The sequence below is a fragment of the Gossypium hirsutum genome, chromosome A10, assembly GCF_007990345.1.
Source record: "Gossypium hirsutum isolate 1008001.06 chromosome A10, Gossypium_hirsutum_v2.1, whole genome shotgun sequence".
Lineage (NCBI taxonomy): Eukaryota > Viridiplantae > Streptophyta > Magnoliopsida > Malvales > Malvaceae > Gossypium > Gossypium hirsutum.
In genome coordinates, this window is record NC_053433.1 from 107,625,520 (window position 1) to 107,651,057 (window position 25,538).

The following is a 25,538-nucleotide window of genomic DNA, read 5'->3' on the forward strand; positions in this document are numbered from 1 at the left end:
GTGTTACTATAAGGATTATTTTGAGGTCGAGGATTATTATCCATATAGTTTATTTGCTCGTTCTCCATGTTGGGGTTGAAAGGTAAATATTTTGAATTGCTCATTCCACCTCTACTCATGTCGCACTGTATCACCGGATGTACCTATATAGAACCACATAGGCCGTCAATCTTTTTATTCAAGAGTTTTACCTGGTTTGATAACATGGTGACTGCATCTAGGTTGAAAACACCGGATGATTTCATTGGCTTTGTTCTCATGACTTGCCACTAATAGTTATTCAGTGACATCTCCTCTATAAACTCATAAGCCTCCTTAGGTGTTTTGTTATTTAGAGTTCCACCGACGGCTACATCGATTAACTGTCTAGTTGAGGGGTTCAAACTGTTGTAAAAAGTTTGAACCTGTAGCCATAAGGGTAACCCATGGTGAGGGCATCTTCTCAATAAGTCATTATACCTCTCCCATGCATCGTAAAGAGTTTCTAAATCCATCTTCACAAAAGAAAAGATATCATTCCTCAACTTTGCCGTTTTAGCCGGCGAAAAATACTTTAGTAAAAAATTTTCAGTCATTTGTTCCCAAGTAGTGATGGAACCTCGTGGTAACGAGTTCAACCACTGTTTAGCTTTGTTCCTTAGTGAAAAGGGAAATAACTGAAGACGAATGGCATCATTAGAAATGCCATTTATTTTGAAAGTATCGCAGAACTCTAAGAAGTTGGCCAAATGAGTATTTGGGTCTTCATCCTGCAAACCATCAATTTGAACAAACTGTTGAATCATTTGTATAATGTTAGGTTTCAGTTCAAAATTATTTGCAGCAATTGCAGGTCTAACAATACTCGATTTAGCCCCCGCTAAATTAGGCTTAGCATAGTCGTACACAGTACGAGGAGTATAGTACGAGGAGTAGGATTCTGATTCACTGGATTTGTGGCAACCACATGAGGCAGCAGATTATTTTGATTTTCAGCTAACTCCTCGATATTATTGGTGTCGTCCTCGTGCTCTTCCTCTATGTACTGTAAACTTCGCCTTATTTCTCTATAATTTTTGTGAACTGTGCTTTCAATTTTGCTATAAAAAAGTAAAGGTCCTGACGGATTTCTTCTAGTCATAAACTATAAGAACCTGCCAAAAGCAAATAAAAGAAAAATTAGTAAATTAAAAAAAAATAAATTGCAATAAAAATAAAATGGCTAAAGTAATAAAAACCAAGCGTTCCTAATATTTTAGTCCCCGGCAACGACGCCAAAAACTTGATGGTCACTAAACTGACTAAAAATTCGACTAAGGCAAGCGCACCTATCGAACAGTAGTATGGTTATGGTGAGATCGAAAATATCGTATTCACAAGGACTAAAAATACTAGTAATTACTATCTTTTTATTATCTAGCCTAAGACTTAAAGGAATATTTTTAAACTAAGATTAACTATCAAATTAACTAAGAACACAATAGGGATGAAAGTTGGAAAATACTTTTGGAAAATCGATGGAGAGGACAATACCCAAGGAAGAATCCACTTAGACTTTACTTATTACTTCTGAATTAGACAATTTATTCACTTGAGTTAATCCGTAGAAATCCCTAGCTTATGTTAATATCTCTCTCGAGACTAAAAACAACTGACTCTAGGTTGATTAATTGAAATCTCTTTCAAATTAAAACCCCTATTGTCGCAATAACTCTATCTATGGATTCCCTTATTAGATTTGACTCTAATCCGATAGATTTATGTTGTCCTATCTCTAGGATTGCAATCAACTCTGCTTAATTATGGAAGATCAACTCTTAAATAGGGATTTTTGCTCCACTGATAAGCACATCAAAACCTAAATTAACATCTTGAAATATTAAAACAAGGATTAAAACTCATAATTAAGAATAATAACAAGTATTCATCATATAATTCAAAAGATAATAAGATTCGTCTTAGGTTTCATCTTCCCTAGGTATTTAGGGAATTTAGTTCATAACAATGAAGGAAAACATCTCAAAATTGGGAAAACAGCAAAACATAAAGAAACCCAAAAACTTCAGTAGAAATTGAATGGCAATATTTAGTCTTGAAGTAAATCCTGCCTCCGAGTTGATTCCAATGGCTGTCTTCGAGTATTTTTCTGAATTCTACTTTCTGTCCCCCCTAGATCCTCTCCTAGTGTGTTTAAATAGACCTTGGAATCCCTAAAATAGCCCAAAATTAGTCTTTTTTGAGTAGAATTAAAATAGGTCTCGACAGGGATACGACCGTGTGGCACGCCCTGTAATGGTGCTCAGGTCGTGTGCAATTTTGATATGGTTTTAAGTCGACACGGCTATGGCACACGGGCGTGTGGTCTGCCCGTGTATGTTCATACGGGCGTGTGGATTACCCATGTGGAAGTGTCTGGCCATGTGCAACACTAAAATAAACCTATTTTGTCCGTTTTTAGCCTTTTTCTTGCACTTGTCGCTTTTCTATGCTTATCTGGATATAAAACACGAAATTAAAGGATTAGGAGCATCAAATTCACTAAATCTTATGATAAATCATCTAAAAATATGCCAAGCATGGGATTAAAATATGTTACTTTTGAGGTTTATCACCCTTATAAGATATCCTTGATCTCTTTGGGATAATATTCGTTCTTCCAATATGATCCTATTTTATCCCATGATAACCATTACATCTTCTTTCATGAAAAGTCAATCACTATCAAATAGTGATCAAGTCATCCATCACAAAGACGGACGACCCGTGACCACGTTTACTTTTCATTAACCATGTAATGCCAATGAGAAGATATCATTTACCCATGTTTTGGGCTATGAATTCGACTGTTGTGAACGGCACTACATACTGCAGAAATTGTACGCCTAATGCACCAAATTTCGATTCATTATCTATTTGGTCTCAGGCTTTTACTTACATTAAAGTATACGAGTCACACATACATAATTTTTCATCCACTTAGGATTTAGGTATGCCATACTATGAACATCACAAGTGAATAAATCCATAAATGGATTCAAGATCTATTCTGCTTGAGTCTTGTCCGATGTACTGTCAGTCTAGTCAGTCATTCTATGTCTTTATCTTTTGAGAGTCATCTGCTTCATTGCCCAAGACAAGACATCTGCCTATTTAGACTTGATAGATGACATATTAGTCTTTCAATCAGTTTGCTTATTTTCGATTAGGCTAAAGATATGTTTAGGTTCGTCTACTAATACAAGTTATCTTTTCGTATTACGATTCGACCACATGATACCGCTTAGTATTAGTTAAACCGCTTAGTATTAGTTAAACATTAGACAACCAATAACCAACATTTTCTTTCATTTTACTTTGGGTGCAAAAACCATTTGAGGACAATAATACAAAGTATATTAATTGTAATCAATGAATTTGTTTTATTAACCAATATGTTCGAAAAATTACAAGTGTATATTGACCAAAATGCTGCACTTAGGACATCAGATCCAATAATATATACCCAGCACACAATGTAGGAGGGTTCTTCTCTCTTTTTACTCCCTTAAGCCTTGCACCTTAAGCACTCTATAATCTTCTCTCCTTTCTCTTTTCTCCTTTCTCTCATTTTCTTCCTCTTCTTCCTATTTTGGCTTTACAACTATTACAGGCGAATCGACCTCTTTGTCACCACCACAAGCTCCTCTCTATATACTCATTGTTGGACACTAGTATCGGGAATTTTCCAAAAGATGGACGAAATTATCTTATGCTTCTAATGGGGAAATGCTGTAAGTGGATGGAAACACCATATTTGTAACAGGAATATGCTTTGCACTACGAGAACAGTAGGAAGCTTGGGCATCAGACAAATGGAATTGTTCAATAAATTTCTCTTAGTATACAAGTGTGACGTTTTATACACAACCAGATTTCATGGTGGCATGCTCATGACAGTGACGTACCATCGAAATAAGGAGTTTGAGGATGTAAGCCTAAAACTCTTGGGGTGTGTTTGGATGAGAAATTTATAGGAGAGATGTCATTTTTACAAAGGTTTTCAAAATTCTAAAAATGAATTTACTTGTTTGGGTAAATATATTGGAAAATTTCAAAATTTGTGAATAACTTTAAAAGGGAATTTTAGTAACTCAATTTCCTTTTACAAACTCTACCTAAAGACAGAGGTGAATCTAGAGGGGGGCTAGCAGGGGACTCGACCCCCCTAAAATAGAAAATTGCTATTTAGGCCCTTTAAAAATTTTTAAAATTTTAATTTAGTAAAAGGTAAAACTGCACTTTGGTCCCCTAAAATTATAAAAATTCAATTTAATCCTTTAAAAATTATAAAGATATATACTACAATAAATTAAAATTTCATTCAACCCCCTTAAAAAATTGTTCTGGCTTCGCCCTTGCCTAAAGAGTGATTTTTCAAAGTTCCATTTAATTTTATTGGATTTAGTACGCATGATCTCACTATAAGATAAAAACTTATACTTTAAAAATCATTTTTCTTAAAATTATTTATAATTTCTTATAAATATAAAAATATCCACATTGAATATTTTTATATTATTTATTTTTAATATAATTATTCTTCTTTTATAATTATTTTGTGATTTGCAAAATTTCAATAACCTATTTTTTCCTAAATCAATTTTATATCTAAATAAAGTATTTGAATCGATAAATTCTAAAATACTATAGTTTTAAAAATTTTAATCTAAACACTCTTAGACCCTTGAGTTAGGTAAGGTAAGATGTGCATGTGCACAACTTAAGTAAAGATATCCAAGCCAAGGGTGGCAACAATAGTTTAATTATATTGAGTGACCATAGTCAAGGATAGCGACAATAGTTTAATTATATTGCGTGACCATAGGATAAATCTTAACAAGGGAATCGAGGCTAGGAATTTGATTAGTGATGTCATCATCGAATTAAATCAATTGATGGCATAAAACTAAATATAAAATAAATAATTGTGAATGGATAAAAATTAGAAACCTAGATAAAATAATGATGATTCAATTAATTAAATCGAATTTATAATTTTTTTTAATCATTATTCAATCAATAATTGGATCCATTGAAATAGTGAGTTCAAAAGTCGATAATTTTACCAGACCGCTAATTCAAATTTTCTTTTATAAATTTGTGTCTTGTAATCTGGTGGGGCATGGAAGTATAAGGAAGTAATACAATGGATTGTTTTGTTCGTCTGGCACTGCTTCGTCTTAATCAGAATGGTGTTTAAAGATGTCAAATGCACCAATTTGGATATAAAATTCCAGGGCACACAATCATTGACCGGAGGCTTCAACCGGCTACGGATGACATCATGATACTGAGGAAATACACCCTTTTATTTTTTCAGCCAATTAATTGTCTTCAAGCGTGGTGCTGGAATCTCGGACATTGTCTTTCACTAACTTTGTCCTTTTAGTTGGCCTTTATATTTGATCACATCTACAGACTATAATATAAATTAGGGTAAAAGAGCTTCTTCCAGTATCAACCAAACGAAGAAGAAATGAATTCACTCGTGAATCAGTTGAGTTCATCGTACGCCATGTCCGAAGAAGAAGAAGCATTCGGTTATGCTTGGTATTTACGAAGCTCCCACATGGTTTCTTATGTTTTGGATGCCGCAGTTCAGCTCGGTGTCTTCGATATATTAACGAAGGCAGGTCCTGATGTGAAGCTTTCTTCGAACCAGATTGCGTCGGAGATTCGTGCGAAGAATCCCAACGCTCCTTCCCTTATCGATCGCATGCTTCGGCTCCTCGCTTGCCATGGTTTAGTTACTTGCGTTTCGCGAAAGCTAGATACCGGTGCGGGTAATGGAGAAGATGGTGAAAGAGTGTATGGAGTTACTTCGGCTGGTAAAGCTTTTGTTAATGACGAACATAATGGATCTTTGGCTGCTTTTACTAGCAACAAGGCCGACATTGAAGTCTGGTACGTTGAGTTATAATACTCTCTTTCATAATTATTTGATTTTAATTTGGTTTGAATTCCGATATCTAAAATATTTTAGATATAATTATAATATAAAATTTTAACTATAATCAAATTCAATTTATATATTTTAAATCGATTTGAGAATTTAAATGTTTGATAAAGTATAATTATATTAACGAATTTAATAATTATATTTGTATTATATATGCTTCTTAATTGTATGTTAAGTTATAGTTAAAGAAACAATTATGACAACAATACACGTAAAAATTATTTATGTAATTCAAAACATTTGTTACGTTTGTAAGATTTACTTAAAGAATAATTCATTATAAATTAACAATAAAAATTATAATTTAAGTTCAACTCACACATCAAATTTTAATTCTATAATTTGAGTCAAAATATGGAGAAATTGTACAATCGTTTAGATGCAAACAAATTGAATTATTAAAAATATTGATTGTAAAAAGAATCATTAAAGTACGTAAAATTCCTTTTTAACTTTCACATGTATACTTGAATCCTTTATTATATATATAGGCTACGGTTCAAAGATCTGGTCCTTGAAGGTGGGAATCTCTTTGAGAAAGTGCATGGTATGCCAGCATATCAATATAAAAGCTTAAATCCAGAAAATGCGAAGAGACATGACACCGCAATGACAAATCTTTCTAAGATAATAATGAAGAAAATACTTGAGAGATACAATGGATTCCAAGGGGTAACTACTTTGGTAGACGTTGGGGGTGGATATGGGGTTACACTCAACATGATCATCTCCAAATACCCTTCCATTAAAGGCATTAACTATGAATTGCCTCATGTTGTACAAGAAGCCCCATCATTCCCTGGTAATTATATAACCCTACTTTAAACTCATGTGAATTGAATTAAGTTGGCTCGCAAGTTGATCTTTGATATCATGCAGGCATTGAGCATGTAGGAGGAGATATGTTCTCAACTGTTCCCAAAGCAGATACCATAATGATGAAGGTAGATATGCATGTTTATATAGGAATCAGATGGATTCAAAACTTTACGATTGTATTACTTTTAATTTCTTTGTGTTTTATGATAGGAAGTGCTTCACAACTGGGATGATGAGCATTGCTTAAAACTCCTAAAAAACTGCTACGAAGCATTGGAAGAGAAAGGGAAGGTGATAGTAATAAGTTACATGATGTTTGAGGAAGCAGAGGGAAGCAATGCAGCTAAGTTTATTTATCAAATGGATCTCTATATGGCTACGCAATTTGGTGCAAAGCAAAGGGCTGAAAAGCAGTTCAAGTCCATGGCCATGGATGCTGGATTTTCAAGCTTTCAACTCAAGTGCCTTGTTTTCAATGTGGTGGCTGTTATGGAACTCCATAAATAATGAATTTAATTAGTACAATCTTATTATTGTTAGGTTTGGAATTTGGATTAATTTTCATGGTGATACGATGTGTATTGCGTTTTTTTTGTTAAATTACCTAAAAATAAATGAAAAAGTTAAATTTTTTTTTTACTTTGCTGACGTTGCATACACATAAATTGCTAAATGGGTGACTCGCCAACATTTATTATTTTTTAAAAATTTTAATTTTTTTTAAAAAAGAATAAAAACTATTTACAAAAACTAAATATCATCACAATTATTTAGAAATATAAAAAATTAAAAATATAATTTTTAAAATTTTAAAAAAATAATTAATACTAACGGTGAAAACACGAAGATAAAGGGCTGATATTTGAATAGGAAAAAGAGTGGATCTGCAGGATCCCAAATGAATTGGCTTATTCGAAAAAAACCTTATTCTTTGGAAGATCTATCTCGTGCCTGCTACTGCATGGTTCCACTCTGCAAGAACGCCGAATCATTCTCTTGAAGACATTTCAATCCACGTGTATATCCATCTATTTTGAGGTGAATGACTAAGATAATTTTTTTTTAAGTTGGAGAGCTAAAAACATCATTATACTTTTACTTTTTGTAATGTTATGAACCGAATGATTGGACTTTGATGATCATTATCTTTTTTAATTTGTTTTTAGTTGGTTTGATTTGATAAATCTATTTCAAATTTTTTATTTTTATTTTTTATAAAATTAAGGAATAAAAAAGTCGAATTAAGTTTGACTTTGAGTTTAATTGATTCATTCAATTATTAAGAAAAATTTAAAATCAAAATAAGGTAAACATTCATAAAAAAAACATGAAAAGTAGAAAAAAATTAGAAAAATTCATACTCACAAGAAATCAGGAACAAAAGAAATTAATAAAACTGTTATCATTATAAAATCATGGTAAGTAAAAATAGAATAAAAATTGAATTGTAGAATCACCCAAGAATTGAATTGAAAATGCCCAAAATCTTAATAAAAATGGCCAAAATTTTTGGATAAAGAAACCCAAACTTTGTTTTACACATAAATAAGTCATTATTTTTGGATAAAGTATAAGTAGTTCAACTAGCAATTTTCAATTCAATTAATAGGTGTAAATGAGATATTAGTGTTCATAAACTATTTAAATTTAATTTAAAAAAATTATTTTTTTATTTATCAGTTGAGTTCAAACTATCGTTGTTTAAGTCCAATTTAAGCTTTATAATATGGAAAAGAGTTGTCTTTGATAACTGTTTTTGTGCTAAATATCCCATTGTCAATTCATTGGAAGGGATTATGGGTGATGTTTAGATTTCATGGGGAAGTTTTAGTTGCTTTTATACGAGCGAAAAGGAGTAAGGAAGGTAAAAGATTTGGGTTTGTGAGATTAAGCAATATGACGAATGCAAGAAGGGCGATAAATAGATTAAATGGTTTTGTGATTATTGGAAATAGAATATGGGTGGACTTAGCTAAGTTCAAAGGAAGGAGAGACAAATATGGAAGAAGAAAAGACGAGAAGAAGACAACGTGGTTATGGGGAGCAATGGAAAAATGGAAAAAAAAAAAGGAATATGAAAAATTGAAAGATGAAGATAGAGTGGAAAGAGGCATATGTTCTTTGAAGAGTTAGTTTGGAATGACGAATACAGAGAATGACAACGTCAGAACAGAGAAAAATTTTATTGCGTTTAAGGGACACGTTGAGGAGGAACGGTTATGGAAATTACAAAGATGTGTGGTGGGTGAGACAGCTACCTGCTGCAATATTAAGAACCTACAAGAAAGAATCATAAAGGCAGGATTAGGGGAGATTAGAATCAGAAGAATCCAAGGTAGATTCTTCTTGGTCGACATACCAGACGAGGAGCTGTTTGGGATTTTTGAAACAGAACGATTGGGGGTTATTTGCGAGAGTTCTTTGTTTCAATCGAACCTTGGTCGGAATTAATGGTGGAAGAGAGGGTAGCATGGATAGATGTGGCTGGAGTTCCGTTACACTGCTGGAATTACGAGTCTTTTAAAAGACTAGCAAGGGTATAGGGTGATTTAATCTCACTGGGCAAGAACCCAAACAAGGCGAGTTGTTTTGCTAGTATGCCAATGCTGGTGAGTGTCATGAAACCAGAAAAGGTTGACGATTTGAATTTTCTAGAGGTGGGGAGTTCCAGGTTTCCCATTAGAGTGGTAGAACAGGGGTTGTCTGAAGTTGAAGATGTGAGCAGGTCCTTGATGGGTAACAATGGAGGCAATGGGAAGAATATTGAGCAGGATAGGTCTGAGTACATCGTGTCAGAATTCGAATTGGTGCTAGGCCTTAGGTCGGATAAGCTATCAGGTGAGGAACGTGGTTGAGAAGAGGAGGCAATCAATGCTATGTTCATTGAGAAACCAAATGACAAAGTTGGAAGCCAGTCCCTGCATCAGAACGTGTTTAGTTTGGAAGAAGAGTTATTTGATGCAGTAAGGGCCGAAAATGAGGAGGGTGAAAGGGGCTTCCATGGGTCAAGTAATCATGCTAGTGCTGGTGTGATAAATATGGGCTTTTCTTTGGGTGAAATAGGAGTGGGCATTGAGATGGGAGTCCAAGAAGATAATAGAAATCAATTAATCCATAAGGCTGTGTTGGGCCTTGAAGCAAATTTAGAAATTGTAAAAAATTCATCTAACGTAGCAGAAAGGAGCATTTCTAAAACTCAAAAGGAGAAAGTGATACAGTGGAGAATAATTTAGTATTGTCGAATCGCAAGAACCGGAAATCAAATGGTAGGAAGGTCCAATTCATGCTTGACATTCAGGACAAAGTTCTTTCGATAAAGGAGAAGAGGAAGAGAGATAGGGCAATGAAAAAACAAAGAGGAAAAGGAAAAGTGGACAAAGAAGATGCGGTCGTGAATGTGTCGTTGTCGGATTCAGATATCTGCAATAGGAAAAGGGTGATATCAGAGAGGCAAGGAAAGCTTGGGAAATTGGCAAAAAAACTCGACTTCAGTGTTCGGGGAGATGATCAAGAAGTGGTGGAGGATATTATGAGACTTGAAGAAAGGCAATGATGAAGTTTTAATGATCCAGTAGACGTCCGATGGGGGTCCAGTGGTTTTTCGTCGGAAGTGAAAAAAAGTTCTCTTAAAAGGATGATTTGTAAAACTAGAACAGATCGATGTATGTTTTATATAAGAATCTAAACGAGGAATTTTGTTGGCGTATGACTGCCCTTTGTCGATGCAAGATTGGAACGTTACCTCTTAATTACCTTGGGATTCCGTTAGGTGTTGATCCTAGAAAAATTGCTACTTGGGAGCCTATTGTGGAAACATTTAGAAAGAGGTTGGTAGGTTGGAAGTGTAAGACGCTGTCGCTACAAGAGTACTGCTAATTAACTCAGTTCTGTCTTCCCTTCCTATCTATTTTATGTCCTTACTTCAAGCATCGGCTACTGTGATTAATAGCATTGACAGAACCAGAAGACAGTACTTATGGGAAGTATCAGAAATTACAAGAAAAATGGCGAGGGTAAGATGGGATAGAGTGCGTCTATCGAGAAAGTTGGGAGCAGCTGGTGTGGTTAATCTCAAGGTAAAAAACCGCGCTCTTATGGCAAAATGGGGTTGGAGATTCGCTATGGAAAAGAATTCTTTGTAGAGGAAGGTGATAAAATCAAAGTATGGTTCGTCAAAGCAAAACTGGAGATTGAAGATGACCAAGACAAAGGAAATATCAGTAGTTTGGCATGGTATTGTGGAAAATTCCAAAAGTGAGAAGGTGTCTAAATGGATTGGGTAGAATTGTTTTAGATGGGTGATTGGAAATGGGAAATCGGTGTTATTTTGGGAGGATGTGTGGTGCAGGAACTTATCACTAAAAGTGGAATTTCCGAGACTCTTTAGACTAGCAACGGTTAAGAATAGTTTGGTTTATGAAGTGGCCACGAATAATAGATTTGAAGAGGTACAGTGGGATAGAGATTTTTCGAGAAAGTAGTTAGATAAAGAGAGTTGCATGGTGGATAAATTGAAGTCATTGGTGGGGACTTTAGAATTGAACGTGGATGTGGAGGATCATATATTGTGGATTCACGATAGTGGGGGCAGTTCTCAGTGAAGAAGTTATCATACTTGTTGTCTGTTGATGGAACGAGTGCTATTGATTTTCCGTTCGATAGAATTTGGAAATTGAAGGTTCCACTAAGAGTGTGTAATTTTATGTGGATGTTGGCAATTAATCGTGTACCAACGAAAGATTTTTTGATTAGGTGGGGGATACAGCTGGATCCGTTATCTAGTGGCTATCCTTGGTGTGACTGAGTTACAAAAAATGTTAATCATTTGTTTTTCTATGTCCTTTTATTAATAGTTTTTGGTCTCGTTTTTTTAATTGGTGAAGTTTTGATTGGAAGAATGTGGTGAATTTTGGTGAGTTCTTTACTTTGTGCTGGAACATGCCCCTGATAGGTTTGCAAAAAAGCTTATGGTTAGTGGCGATTGCCGCGTCTTGTTGGACTGTGTGGCTATGTCGGAATGGTAAAGTGTTTGAAAGGTTGGTTACAATTTTGATGATTTATTGTTTCATTCTACAATGAGAGCGTTAATGTGGGCAAGGGCTGTCCATAATGAATGTATCTTTTTGAAAAGTGATTGGAGGAGCTGGCCGGTGAAATGTTGTATGGGTGGAAGATCGAAAAGGACTCCGGACTTGGTTTGGGATCCTTCTCCCATGGGTAGGATAAAATTCAATGTGACAGGGGTTGTTATAAATGAGATAGCGGCTTGTGGAGGAGTGTTGAGGGATGATAAGGGGGTGGTTTCAGCTTTATTTTCTAGTAGATGTGCAGTGGGGGGCTTGGAAATGGCGGTTCTAATGGCAATTAAAGAGGCTGCAAAGATGGTTATAGAGTTGATTTAGAAGGAGCAGGTCCCTTTAATCATAGAATGCGATTCAATTATTGTTTTAGATTGGTTGAAATATAGTTGTCTTCGGTCATGGTCGTTTAGGAATTTGTTCGCTAATATTGAAGGAAGTTTAAGGTGAATGGTTGAGATTACGATTGAAGTCACAAATCAATGTAAGAATGGAACGGTGGAAGCCTTGGCTAAAGCAGGTTTGTCGAGGAAAACCTTGTTTAGAGCATATTGGTAATCTATTTTGGAGTTTGCTATTTTTCTGGTTGTTTGTGCTCTGTTTTGGCATAGTTTGGCTACTTTTGATTACTTGTCTGAACTGGTATGGGTTGGGTGATCCCAACACCTTTTCATGTAATCAATTGTCTAAGAAAAAAGAGAGAGGCTAAAATGACTTGTGAGCGTAATCTCACTTTTTATTTTTCATATATATTTTTAAATATAATTGTTAAGTTACAGTATTGCTCTATTACTAATCCTAAGGTTAATTATTTAGTCAAATTCGACCTTAAATTTGAATACATGCAAACTTAATCGAGCTTCAGTATGAAAATTTAAATTAAATAATAAATATAATATAAAATATAATCAATACATATTAGCTAGTGGTTAAATGCATTGAATGCACTTTAACCCCACACCACCTAAACGACGACACATTAGAATCGAATATTGGACTGAGCTTAGAAACGAGCCTAAATAAACTAAGAAAACCAAAGATTTGGGCTCCCTTGGTTTGGGATTGAACTTGGACTTTAACTCTAATTATGGACTCAAATTTGGAATTTTAATTAAAAACAATGAGAACTTTTTTGTTCTCTTTTCTTTCACACTTTTTTGAAATCCCAAACAATAATTAATTAATTTTAATTTCAGGCTCTTTTAGTAGAGACTGCTAGCTAGTGGAGTTACTTCTAGTAGATTGATAGAGTTACGTTTAATTAGTTGCCTCTTTGAACGAAATTAGAAAATAAGAATTCGTCATATCTAAAGGTCTCAAAATATGACTGCTGATTAAATGGCTAAGTACGCGAATAATGGTACGCCAAGTCTATTAGTATTTATGGACTCAACAAGTTCAATACAAGGAGTTCTGCGTGATGATATGAATGTCTATACAAGGGGTTGACTATTCAATGTAATCACTTAGTTTTATTCTCTTCTACTGAAAAAAAAATTGAACCGGTAGGGCATTGGTCAAATCATTGATTAACGATTCAACCAGTTTGACTGAATAAATTATTAAAAATATTTTAAAAAATATAAAAAACGGTTCAACTGGTTCAACCATTGGTTTGGTTGATCTGATCAGTTCACAAGTCAACCAATCTGACCCTTTATTTTGAATTGGTACCCCAACCAATTCTCAATCCAATTGGTCCTACCCTCCAATTTGGTCCAATTCTACAAACAGTGAGGAAGCTTCATGCATTTAATTTAATACATTATAAATATTCAAAAATTTAATTTAATCATAATTTCCAAAATTTTAATTTATAAACCCCTAAATATTAATTTATAATTTCCATAATTAAGCCACCAATTTGATGGTCCAACCGGTTCAATCAATTTGACTAGTATGATCTGACCAATTTGCCCGGTTCTATTAAATAAATCATTAAAATTTTTGATTCAATCGATTCAACCGCCCAATCAATCAGTTTGTACCAATTTCTAGGTCAACCGGCCTAATGCTTTTCTCCAAATTGGTACCCTAGTCGGTTCCCGATTCAACCGGTCGATCTAGCTCGATTCAAACAACAATGTTCAAAATCTTCCTATATAATTAAATCTTAAAAATAAAATGTTTTCAAAACTTAGAATTAGCTGAATGCTAAATCTAAATTTGAATTATTCAAACAATGAATTTGAATTAATTGAAATCTCAAGGTCCGTTTGTTGGACTGAAAATGGTTTTCGAAAAATGATTTTTGAAAAAATGACTTATTTTTCTGGAAAATCTAATATTTCCTGGTGTTTGGATGAATTTGTGTAAAATATTTTCTGTTGTTTGGCAGATTTTTGAAAAATATTTCATAAAAACTGCTTTAAATGAAAAAACATACATTTAAGAATTTGTCGTCTTTTCATTGTTTAATTGAGTTTATTTTATATCCATTAGATTTTTATTTTACATTGTTTTTACATATATTGCTATAATTTATTTATAAATAAATACATCAAATTAAATATTAAGAACCAGTGCCAAAGAAAAGATTCAAAGAGAAAAAAATCAATGACAAAAAGAAATTCCTTGATCTAAGAAAGTAGATTACACAAGAATATGTAAATCTGGTTTTAGTGGACCCTTCTGCATCAGTCAAAATAACCATGTTGGCTGCCGACCATGATTGAATAGCCAATGAATGATTATGGCAAAAATATAAACACTAGGTCTGCCATTGTTATGCTAGTTGCAACTCCTTGAAAGGACAATCTCCTAACACTTGTTTTAGCATTAAAGAAAGGGTTCAATTTCATTTGTATCAAAATAATCTCAAGTATTTTAGTAGTTAGTAAAATTTTTGCGGTTGTAACACCTTTAACCCGTGTCCGCCGCTAGATTAGGGTTACGGAGCATTACCATACAAATCTAAACAATTAATATCAAAACATATCAATAATGTCATTTAACAATAATTACCTAAAACTCATTATAACCTTAGCATACATGTACATTTGGGCCTTGAACCGGGCCTTCGAGGCTCTAAAATCAGTTTAGAAATGATTCAGGACTAAATAAAAATAAATCAAAAAATTTGGGAAAAAGTTGAAAATTTTGAAAACAGGGGCCACACGGCCGTGTGGCCAGCCCATGTGACAGCCTAAATCGTGTAACAATCAAACAAAGGGACACACGGTTGTATCCTAGCCCGTGTTTTAAATTGTGTAACTTACTGAGTTAGGTCATACAACTACGTCACAGGTCGTGTGTCAGATCGTGTAACTCATTGAGTTAGGCCAATTGGTCGTCTCGCAGGCCATGTGCCAGATTGTGTAACTCTTTGACTTGTGAAACACGGCTGTGTAACACCCCAAACCCGGCCCAGACGTTACAGCCGAATCCGGCGTGTCATATTGAAATGTTGCTGTAAAACTCATGTTTTATCTAAAATCTTTCTTAGTGTTTAAAGAATATCTTCGTTATAGGTTAAAGTGAATGGAAGCTGTGCACCAGGTAGGATACCAGAAAAGAAGAGGTGAGTCTATCAGACTGCTTAAGTACCAAGCTCTCCATGGATCCACTCCTAGACATGCACACGACCATTGCCACACTTGAACTGAATGATTGTTCAGGAAAATCCACTTCGTTTTAAGCCTTTGAAAGCACTTATTAATTTTTGAAAACGTTTTCGTTATGGAAGCTTTGTCTTGTTTCACGATATTTTGAATTCAGGTAATTTCTTTAAAACGTGCCCTAGAGCTATTCAATTCCAAACATTTAAATCAATATCATGCCTAAGCTAATAATCATACTAAAGCAATTAAAAATAATTAAAGCAGCCTTATTACAACTTAAACCCAAAATAATTAAAGTAAATAAAAACTAATCAAGTCATAAGAAGAAAATCAAGCTTGCAAAACATGTGGCCACTCCGAATCCCTCACAGCTCCAAGTCCATTATGGTTGAGGGTTACTTGCATGGATAAAATTAAGGGGTGAGTTTGGAAAACTCAGTGTGTAAAATAACCCAACCATAGTCCAGATCAGTTCAAACCACAGAAACAGATTAAGTTAGGCCTTAGCCCTATACAGAATTCAGAATGAAGTCCATAGGCCCATAACAAAAACAGAACAAATATATCATGTATGCAGAAAACCCAACCCATATCCATCCGTATACACCCCCGTGCCAACCTTACACCATGTAAGGAGACTACTCGACCCACCCATCCGCTACACATCACAAGTTTGCAGCATGGCTGCCAGAATAGATTTTGTGACAGAGTCACCAGATACAGATATTTGTGGCAGTGCCACCAGAATCAGATATTTGTGGCAGAGCCACCAGAAACAGATATTTGTGGCATAGCCACCAGAACGCTTCCTCCATCAATATAACCCATATCCCATGAAACAGATATACATGTCATGGCATACAACAAACAGAATCAGAATATCATGCATCTCAGTCAAAACTAACCCTAGGGGTATAATGGTAATTTTGCACCTAGGGGTATAGTGGTAATTTTCATACTTAAGGGTATTTTAGTAAATTTAACTATTTTAGGGTTTACTTACATGTTACAGTCATTAACGCATTAACAGAAACACTTACCGAGCGTTTTTACCGAATTGGGCCCGTTGGCCCATTAACCTGTTTTCGGCCCATTAAGCCCAAATATACCGAAGTGCATGAATTTGCGCACTCTACAATCATACCGCTTGTGATTACCAAAATTAACAAACAAACCACCTCACAAGCGCTCGCACGCTCGCAAGTTCACAAGATGCCGGCTTTTCGGCATTTCGGCATTTCGGCTTTTGCCGATCTAGTCTATGAGTGGGTGTCATTTACACACCTGACTTGTAGCGGTACGCTGGCGAGATCCACTCACGAGTTGCCTACAATTGAGTTACTAAACGTCAGTCTACAAACTGAAAACAAGCTACGTACTATCTCCCCCTTACCATATTCGGCCAACATTCCCTTAGACCCTAGAGTTCTTACCTTTTTGTCGAAATATGGATTAGATCTAGAGATCCAATCCGAATCAGTCTTCAAACCCTTCACTGCACGCTCCATTGACCATGCTAACGCTTACACAATGAAAAAGAAAGAGGCACCAACGCCCGTAGTCCAAATGCTAGCCACCCTTAAGGGGTTTCGGCTTTTATCTTAAATCATAAATAATTAACGGAAGTTATTCGACAACTTACCAATCGTTGTTCGGCCCAGAAAAGTGCTCCTATCTATGATCTTAACTCCAATCCACCGTAGTTACAAGAAGAAGCAGATTCAAGTAGCCAAAGATTCGGCTTCCTATACTACAGGTATGAGGGTTTCGGCTTTTTAAGGAAGAAAAGAATAGAGGTTCGGCTATGATGAGATTCGACTACTGCGAAATAATAAAGAAAGGAAAATAAGGGAAGAGACAGAGAGAGGAGAGTATGGGTTCGGCTATGGAGAAAAGAAAAGAAAAGATGAATGAAAGAGAGGGGAGAAGGGAAATAATATTCGACAAAGAAACAAAGAAAAAAAAAATAATGGCACATAGACCTAGCCGAATATACTAAAGACCATTGGCCGGCCAACTGTTGCTTCTCAAGAGTCCAACATTCAGCCAACACCAAGCTCCTTGTTCAACTCCTAAATTTCCTCCTTTATCTCATCCTTACCCAATCCCCTGATCAGCTCAAACTCTTCCACTGATTAGCAGCATCCTCATCCACCCCTTGCACCGCTTCAGCATGCTGCCAGAAGTCCTGATCAGACCTCAACTCCTTCCCCACGCATGCAGCAAAAACCCAAGCCTTCTGTGCGCTAGGTAAGGCTCGAACCCTAGACCTCCATCCGTCCTTGCGCCTTCGCCCGTGATGCTGGCCAATACACCATGCTTCCTTCTTTACTAATGTAGGGTAACAATTAATTATAACCCTTACCTGCTGAAGCTCTGGTTACTTGCGAAATAAAAAGGAAACTTATCCTGCTGTACATCTCGAACTCGCGACCTTCTAAACCCACACACAAGCTGCTTGCCACTGCACCGAAGTTCCTTTCATGACATAATCCTCTCTCAATTAATTTATAACCCTTACCTGCTTCAGTTCTGGCCCGCTTTAAAAATAAAACGGAATTCGCTCACGCAAGGACTCAAATCTACGCCCTCTCCGTGTGCCCAGCATGCTACTACCACTGCGCCACAGGAGCTCCTTGTGTTGGATTATGCTCGCAACTCCTTTTAACTCCTATTCCAACCGCAACCTGAATATTATTAACCATAACAAACACCCAATTTGCGCGCGCCGTGCCTTGAACCCAGGAACCTCCCATGCCCTCCTAGCGTCCTTAGCCACTAGGCCAGATGCCTGCTTGTGCTAAAACTCAGCCCAAATTATTAATAAGGTCTCCAGCCCGGATTCCCTTAAGAGGCAAAATTTAAGAATTTTGATAAAGCTATGGACCGAGCCTTAGACCCTTTTTTCCACACCATAAACCTTTCATAATTTATTTAATTACTAAACTAGACATACGAAATAATAATAAAAATAATAATAACATCCAAATTATTCGAGCCGTCTTCTACCCGAACCCAGACTCAAGGCCCAATACTTCCAAGCCAAAAAATCGGGGCGTTACAGGCCGTGTCATAGGCCGTGTGAAATTTACACAAAAAATAACAAGTAGCACACGGTCGTGTGTGTCACACGGCCATGTGACAGCCCGTGCCCTAGGCCGTGTGCTCTGTAATTTGACCCTAAAATCAAGCCATTTCAAGACCAAAATATACGCAACCAAACATTCCATCTGTGCATACATTCAAAAGACCTAAACACCTTTCAATCACATAAAAACATACCAATTCAGTCAACCTATTTCACCTAACCAATATGCCATTCAAAGGCACCACATTTATACCAAAACATCATTAACCATAACAAAGCAATATAATCACATCTCAAGCACAAAACCTAGTTCCTTTAACTGCCAAATGACATCACTTATAACCATTTACATATCATCACAAACATACCAAAAAGGATAATATATTACAAGTACCTAAAAGTGGCCAAAATAACTTAAATTTGTCAAGGTATTAAAAGTCTATCAAACAAAACATAAACTCTAAAAGCATATATAAACCAAATTCACCCTTAACACATTCAAGAATTGCCATTATAAAAGGTCCTATACATGCCATTTATAACCTTGGCAAAAAATAACTCAAAACTACCGAAATGATTATTGGATAGTGTGATAGATCTTCGACAAGCTTTCAACGGACCGAGCTTTCGATAATCCACGAAACAAAGGAAAATAACTACGTAAGCAACTAGTGCTTAGTAAGTCTGTATAAACTCAAGCATAACTTACCATTCTTAAGCACAATATATAGAATAAGCATAACATCATTACCAAGACCATAAGCTTAATAAAATCCTATATTAGTACCATCAAACTCACAATTTAGTAAGTTCATACATGATACATATAAGTTCAACCATATCATAAATAGATTTTCATGTACACATCATTTATCACATTAACATTTCCATAAGATCATGAACCAATACCCAATTGTATACATACCATGCCATTTCCTTTACTTACTTGTTGAACCATATAGAATTACATTGGATACTCAGGAATACTCACACATAGTGTGCCTTTCCTTATAACCGTAACTCTTCCTTTTTAATAGTGCTCACATGAGCTTGAAGTGGGCTTACTCACACGAGCTATGGGTCAGAATGTTAGCTACATGATGTTTCTCACACGAGCTATGGAGAATCCGCAAGAAATGCAGGACCTCAACCATCGGTAGGACATTCAAGGCTAGTACCCGAAACATGAAATCCCTAATGAAATGTCATTCGTATCTTAAGAATTCTTAAGGTTGAAACTGGATTACTTATCTGTCAATTACTCAACACATTAATATATGTATAGTCAAGTCTGTTTATTACTAACATAATATGGCAGATAATCAATTTAACTATCATTAATACAATTATAATTCATACGAACTTACCTCGATAACTATAGTCGTAGAAGTAGAGTTGGAGATTAATCCAAAGCTTTCGCCTTTCCTCAATTTAAGTTTGACTGTTCTTTACCTTGATCTAAATAGATAATTTCATTCAATTAAGTACTTCAATTAACTACAAGCATTCCATTCAATCTATAATTCACATTATCGTAAAATTACAAATTTACCTTCCTATTTTAACTTTTTCATAAATTAGTCATTAAGCTCGAAACTTGTAAAAATACTATTTTTTTACCCTCTATACATGCTAAATGAACCTCTTAAAGACTCATATCAACCCACTTAAACCATCATTTCATAATGTTACCATAAAGTTTTACTATTTTCTTGAATAAGTCTTTAAACCCTAAATTCAATAAAAATCCTTTAACAAAACGCTTTTGTTTAACAACCAAGAGTAATAATATATCAATTAACATAAAAAACATTCAAAAACAATCATGAAAAGTCCCTCAATCTTTAAAAGTTCTGCAAACTAACCCCTGAGCTAAGTAGTTTAAGCTAAAACGAGCTCGAAAACATAAAAATAACTAAAAACAAAATCAAAATCACATACTATGCATCAAAAGGTGCTTGGCCGAATATTTCTTTAACTTAACAATGGAATTTTGACAATAGCAAGATGAAATAAGAAAGATGATAGCTAATTCTCTCATGTTTAAGCATTTATTTATTAAATTACTTATTTACCCTTACGATATAACTTATAAAATAACTCAATCATGTCCATCTTTATCCACCATAAATATGAATGGAATAATTACCTACTAGATCCCTTAATTTACCTTTCCATAGGCATTTAATCCTTTTGACTAATAGAAATCCACTTTTGTAACTTTTATGATTTAGTCCTTTTGAATTAATTAACTATATAAACCTCAAAATTTCTTAACGGAACTTTAATACAACCCTAATACAATCCCATAGACTCTAAATAGATAATAAAATATGTATTCTCTCATCGAAATTGTGGTCTTGAAATCACTATTTCTGACACCACTAAAATTGGGTTATTAAAGTGGTGTACACTTGAAACGAACATAACAATGATCGAAGTTGATGGTAACTCACCATTATTTGCAGTGATGGAAAAGTTTGAATAGAACTGGTAATCACGGTACCACATATCGCAAATTGATCCATACACTTACCATCCTCTCTTATTTCTAATTATGGTTCTAAATGTCATTAGCTGAGTATCTAAGCAATTGTTGTAGTCGGTTTTACTTATATCCCTAGTGCACTAACCCATGTCATACCTCTTTCCAATTTTTCCTACATCCAACATTACCGCAGGAAACATCAACCTAAATTATAACAAAAAAGATAGCAAATCATTCAACTAAAAAAATCATAAACAATAGAAAGAAATAAGCAACAGAAATAACAACTTAGGAACAACTGACATCTAACAAAGATATGTCTATCCCATTGTTACAACAAGTGAACTGATAGCACAAGAAAATGTTAAAACTACTAATCAAGCTCAACCATGAAAGATTATATTGAACACTTCAAAGCAGAATATCCAATGATCAAGTATAGGATTCTAAAAATCATGCATGGAACAAATAAAATCACAAGATTCTGAAAATTCATTTAAAACCTAAAATTTTTTTGAGAAGCGATAGTTTCACTTATAAGATTTTCAAGTTTGATCCCATTGTAAGTGCTACATATCTGATCAACAATTTGAACAACATGATAGGAGAATGAATTCTTTCTAAACTTGTCTTTTATCAAGATTCAATGACTATTTCGATATTGTATTAAGTATACAATTAAAAGATTAAAACATAACATGCATGTTTGCTAAGCTATGAATGAAAGTGAAAGCATATAATTGAAAACATCAAAAACTCGCAGGAATAAATAAAATTATTTAAAAGAAAAAACACAGTTGAAATCAAATTTACAACAAGTCATTGTTTTACTTATTAGATTTTGAAGTTATGATCTCAGTGCTTGTGTACAAATTATAAATTGCAAACAGGGGGGACTTTTCATTTTCCAAATAATACTTTGACACTTGCATTTTTCATATATTGAAATATAGATACAAAAGTATGATGTGATCCTTCAACACCCAAAGACCAATCATTATGAACATCTAAAATGCCAATCAAGACAAAAAAAAATTCTTCATGTATGAAAAAAAGGAATGAATTAAATTGAAAGATAAAACTTACTATAATTGATAGTTCTTAGAGTTAGAATTATCAATCCATTGAAGAAAATCCAAATCCTCGTCCAAATCAACATTAAGTGCTTTGAGCACGAGTCACCTAAAATGCCAAACCTTCATTAGCATCATAAACAATAAAGATTTATAGATTTTGAGCATCGAAAAAGAGGCCATTAAAAGAAGAAACAACAAAAACAAATGCATATATAAAAATTCACAGTGTAATTTCCATGATTAAGATGGATGGCTTGTCGAGTGAGGCGAAGGGCATGAGGAGAGCGTTCATCAGCTTTGTAGATGGCTCAAAAGTAATCCATCGTTTCATGGAATTCTTCCTTATAGGCTATGGGGACGACTGGGTTAGGACCATAGTTTTGAAGAAGATGCGAAAAAGGGGGAAGACACCGACAAAAAGCACTGGGTCGAGGTCGCAATGAAGGGGAAGGGGAAGAGGCTTTTTCTTTGCTAGGATGTGAAGAGAGAAAGATTGGAAAATGTCTTACCGAAAAAAAAGGGGTAAGACATTTTCCTTAAACTAAGCCCCAGTTTCCCATGTTTGGAGAATGATTTACATGGGACTTCATTTTCCATCAAACAAACACCGTAAAACAAGGAAAGTATTTTATGGAAAATGTTTTACTAGAAAACAAATGGAGCCTTAAATTTCAGATATTTTAATTCCTAAGTCAAGAATTTGAAAATAATAAAATCATAAATTATAAATTTCAAAACAAAAATTTTAAAATCTAAATATAAATCCAAATCCAAATCCAAATCCAAATTTTCAATTTTCAATCACTACCTAGGAAAAATTCAATTTAACACTCAATATTTGAAAAGAAATTCAATTTATCCCTTATTATAAAATCATTACAATTTCAAAACCCTATTAAAATTAAGGCATAATTGTAGAAAATACCCTCAAAGGTTATGGGTTTTTTTGTTTTGTGCCATTGACATTTTTTTATTGAGGCCCTCAAGGTACAATTTTTTCACAAATCTGCCCAATTTTAACGAGAAATGTTAGTTGACCGTTAGTCAAACGTCGATCAACAAAGCTCCTATGTGGCGTGCGAGGATGAAGATGACCTCAAAAAAAGAATTAAATATAAAATTAAAAAGAAAAAATTAATTTGAAAAAAATAACCCTAAAATTAAAACCTACTGTAACATAAAACTGTAATTTCCAAATCGTGAAATCTCTAAAACTATAATTCTTAAATCATGGAATCCCTAAAACTCTTATGATAAAAAAAAAGCTTTAACAATCTCCAGTCTTCAAGAAACCTTTAATAGAAAAAGATTTCAATTGCAAAAGAAATCTCATGATACAATTAGGGTAGACTCTATAACCCAAATTGAAAGGTAGGTGATTTTTGATTGGGTTTTTTTGGGAAAATGGTATGGTTATTGTTTTATTTTTAATTTGGTATAGTTTAAATAGCCAAAATCGAAGGGTTTACGATGACAATATAGGGTTGTTGTCTACTGCAATTTCAATTGCCATAAAAAATGGGTTTTTTAATAGTAGTGGTGGTTAAAAATTTTTAGTGTTGTCGATTTCTGATGTGATAGTGTGGTATAAGATGTAGGGACCGAACTGCATAGAAAATCAATAATTCCAAGCAAAAAGCTTTTGAAATATGTTTGAATATCGAAAAGGGTGGATGCTTACTATGTTGTATTGTTTACTTTTAGTAATGTTTTAGTGTTTACTATTGTATTCAAAGAAGTGGTCCCTATGTTGTAGTAAATTTTGTTTTTTTTTTGTCAGTTTTTCTAAGTAAATTGTTTGTTTATGCTTGTAGATGTCGTGGGATGAGGAATATTACCTTATTTTGCATAGGGTGGGCACTTTGTAAAAGATCCATATGTTAGATATGTAGGTGGGGAAGTGATTAGGATTAAAGAGGACCCAAACACAATATCCTATTTTGAATTATGTAAAATAGTGAAAATTGAGTTAGGGTTTCACACTGTCATGTTAATATATTTTCATGAGCCTAGTACAGTAGGGTTGCAAAATAGTTTAAAGGTGATTTATGATGACATTACCATAATAGCTATGCTGGAATTTTGGGTTAAGTTTAAGGAGATTAACCTATATGTTGAACATGAGGTGGATAACCCTATCATTGTAGACGATATATTACTATGACTGCTAGGGAGAGTGATGTTGAAGGAGTAGAAACTGATAGGGAGAGTGATGTTGAAGGAGTAGAAACTGATGGGGAGAGTGATGTTGTAGGGGTACAAGCTAATGGGGAGGGTAATGTTGAAGGGGTACAAGTTGATGGGAAGGGTGATGTTAAAGGAGTAGAAATTGATGATGAGGGTGATGTAGAAGGGGTACAAGTTGATAGGGAGTGTGATGTTAAAGGAGTAGAAATTGATGATGAGGGTGATGTAGAAGAGGTACAAGCTAACAGGGAGGGTGATGTTGAAGGAGTAGAAGCTGATGTGGAGGGTGATATAGAAGGGGTACAAGCTGATCGGAAGGGTAGAAGCTGATGGGGAGGGTGATGTAGATGGGGTACAAGTTATTGGGAAGGGTGATGTTGAAGGGGTAGAAGGCGATGAGGAGGGTGTGACTGCTACGTAGTTTGAGGCAGATGAGTATGGTGGTGAGGAAAATGGTGGACAGATGAGTTTAGGATCAACTGTTGGAGAATATATTGATAGTGGTTTTGGATCATCTGTTGGTGATGAAATTGCTAATGATTTTGCAATGTTAGTTGAAGTGGACAATGTTGCTGCTGCAGTTAGTGGAGATGTTGAGTCTGAGGCAGTGCTGGATGGGAATAAGACTGAGGTATGAGACTCAAATGAACATGGCAACTTGGTTGGGTCAAATGAAGATGAAGAACATGAAGATGGTGAGAGAAGGAGAAAAAAGTTTCCCTTATACAATGACCGATCAGATTCGTTAAAATTTAGTTTGAGAATGTTGTTTAAGGATAGAAAATTGTTTAAGATTGCAATTCAAAATTAGTCTAAAGGATGTAGAAGACAACTAAATTTTCTTAAGAATGAATCGAAATGGGTTGCTGTGAAATGTATTGCTTCTCCTAACTGTCCATGGAGAATTTTGGCTAGCACAAAAAAAGGAAGCTATGTAATGGGTGGAAGAAAAATTATGGTTCATTGGTGAAAGCTAAGTTTGATGCCAGCAAGAAGGATTGTATAGAGTGGTAATTGATATGGAATGGTGAAAATGGATGTGAGATAAGAAAATGAATCAATATGCAGTAGACCTAAGTTAAAGGATATGTAGTTGTAGAAGTTGGCAGATTAGTGGGATTCCATGTGCCCATGCGTGTACCGCCATGTATCAACTAGGGCTTCAACTAGATGACTATCTGCATGAATGTTATTACGTAGAAACCTATAAGAAAGCTTACTCATTTTCAATGCAGCCCATAAATGAGCCACACGATTGGGCAAAA

The 25,538-nt window shown here is 34.8% G+C and overlaps 1 protein-coding gene, 1 long non-coding RNA gene and 1 other non-coding gene across 3 annotated transcripts; 2 read left to right on the top strand and 1 right to left on the bottom strand.

The window, feature by feature from the left end:
• The first annotated feature begins 420 nt into the window (after positions 1–420).
• Positions 421–527, top strand: LOC121209050 (small nucleolar RNA R71). The gene has a single exon (XR_005904168.1). It is a non-coding gene; the product is annotated as a small nucleolar RNA R71 (small nucleolar RNA).
• A 4,941-nt stretch (positions 528–5,468) lies between these two features.
• Positions 5,469–7,391, top strand: LOC107895385 (caffeic acid 3-O-methyltransferase). The gene is made up of 4 exons (XM_041078003.1): positions 5,469–5,922; positions 6,469–6,779; positions 6,857–6,921; positions 7,007–7,391. The coding sequence occupies exons 1-4, from the start codon at positions 5,495–5,497 to the stop codon at positions 7,301–7,303; spliced, it is 1,101 nt and encodes a 366-aa protein (XP_040933937.1). The 5' UTR covers positions 5,469–5,494; the 3' UTR covers positions 7,304–7,391.
• A 12,506-nt stretch (positions 7,392–19,897) lies between these two features.
• LOC121207643 (uncharacterized) lies at positions 19,898–22,571 on the bottom strand. The gene is made up of 3 exons (XR_005902730.1): positions 22,311–22,571; positions 22,097–22,192; positions 19,898–19,980 (listed from the first exon to the last, which is right to left on the bottom strand). It is a non-coding gene; the product is annotated as an uncharacterized lncRNA (long non-coding RNA).
• Positions 22,572–25,538: the final 2,967 nt, after the last annotated feature.

Bases quoted from the DNA above. Each gene is read 5' to 3' on its own strand.
- LOC107895385 (XM_041078003.1), top strand. From the start codon at position 5,495: ATGAATTCACTCGTGAATCAGTTGAGTTCATCGTACGCCATGTCCGAA. The intron at 5,923-6,468 runs GTACGTTGAGTT...TTATATATATAG, and splicing joins AAGGCCGACATTGAAGTCTG to GCTACGGTTCAAAGATCTGG. The intron at 6,780-6,856 runs GTAATTATATAA...GATATCATGCAG, and splicing joins AGAAGCCCCATCATTCCCTG to GCATTGAGCATGTAGGAGGA.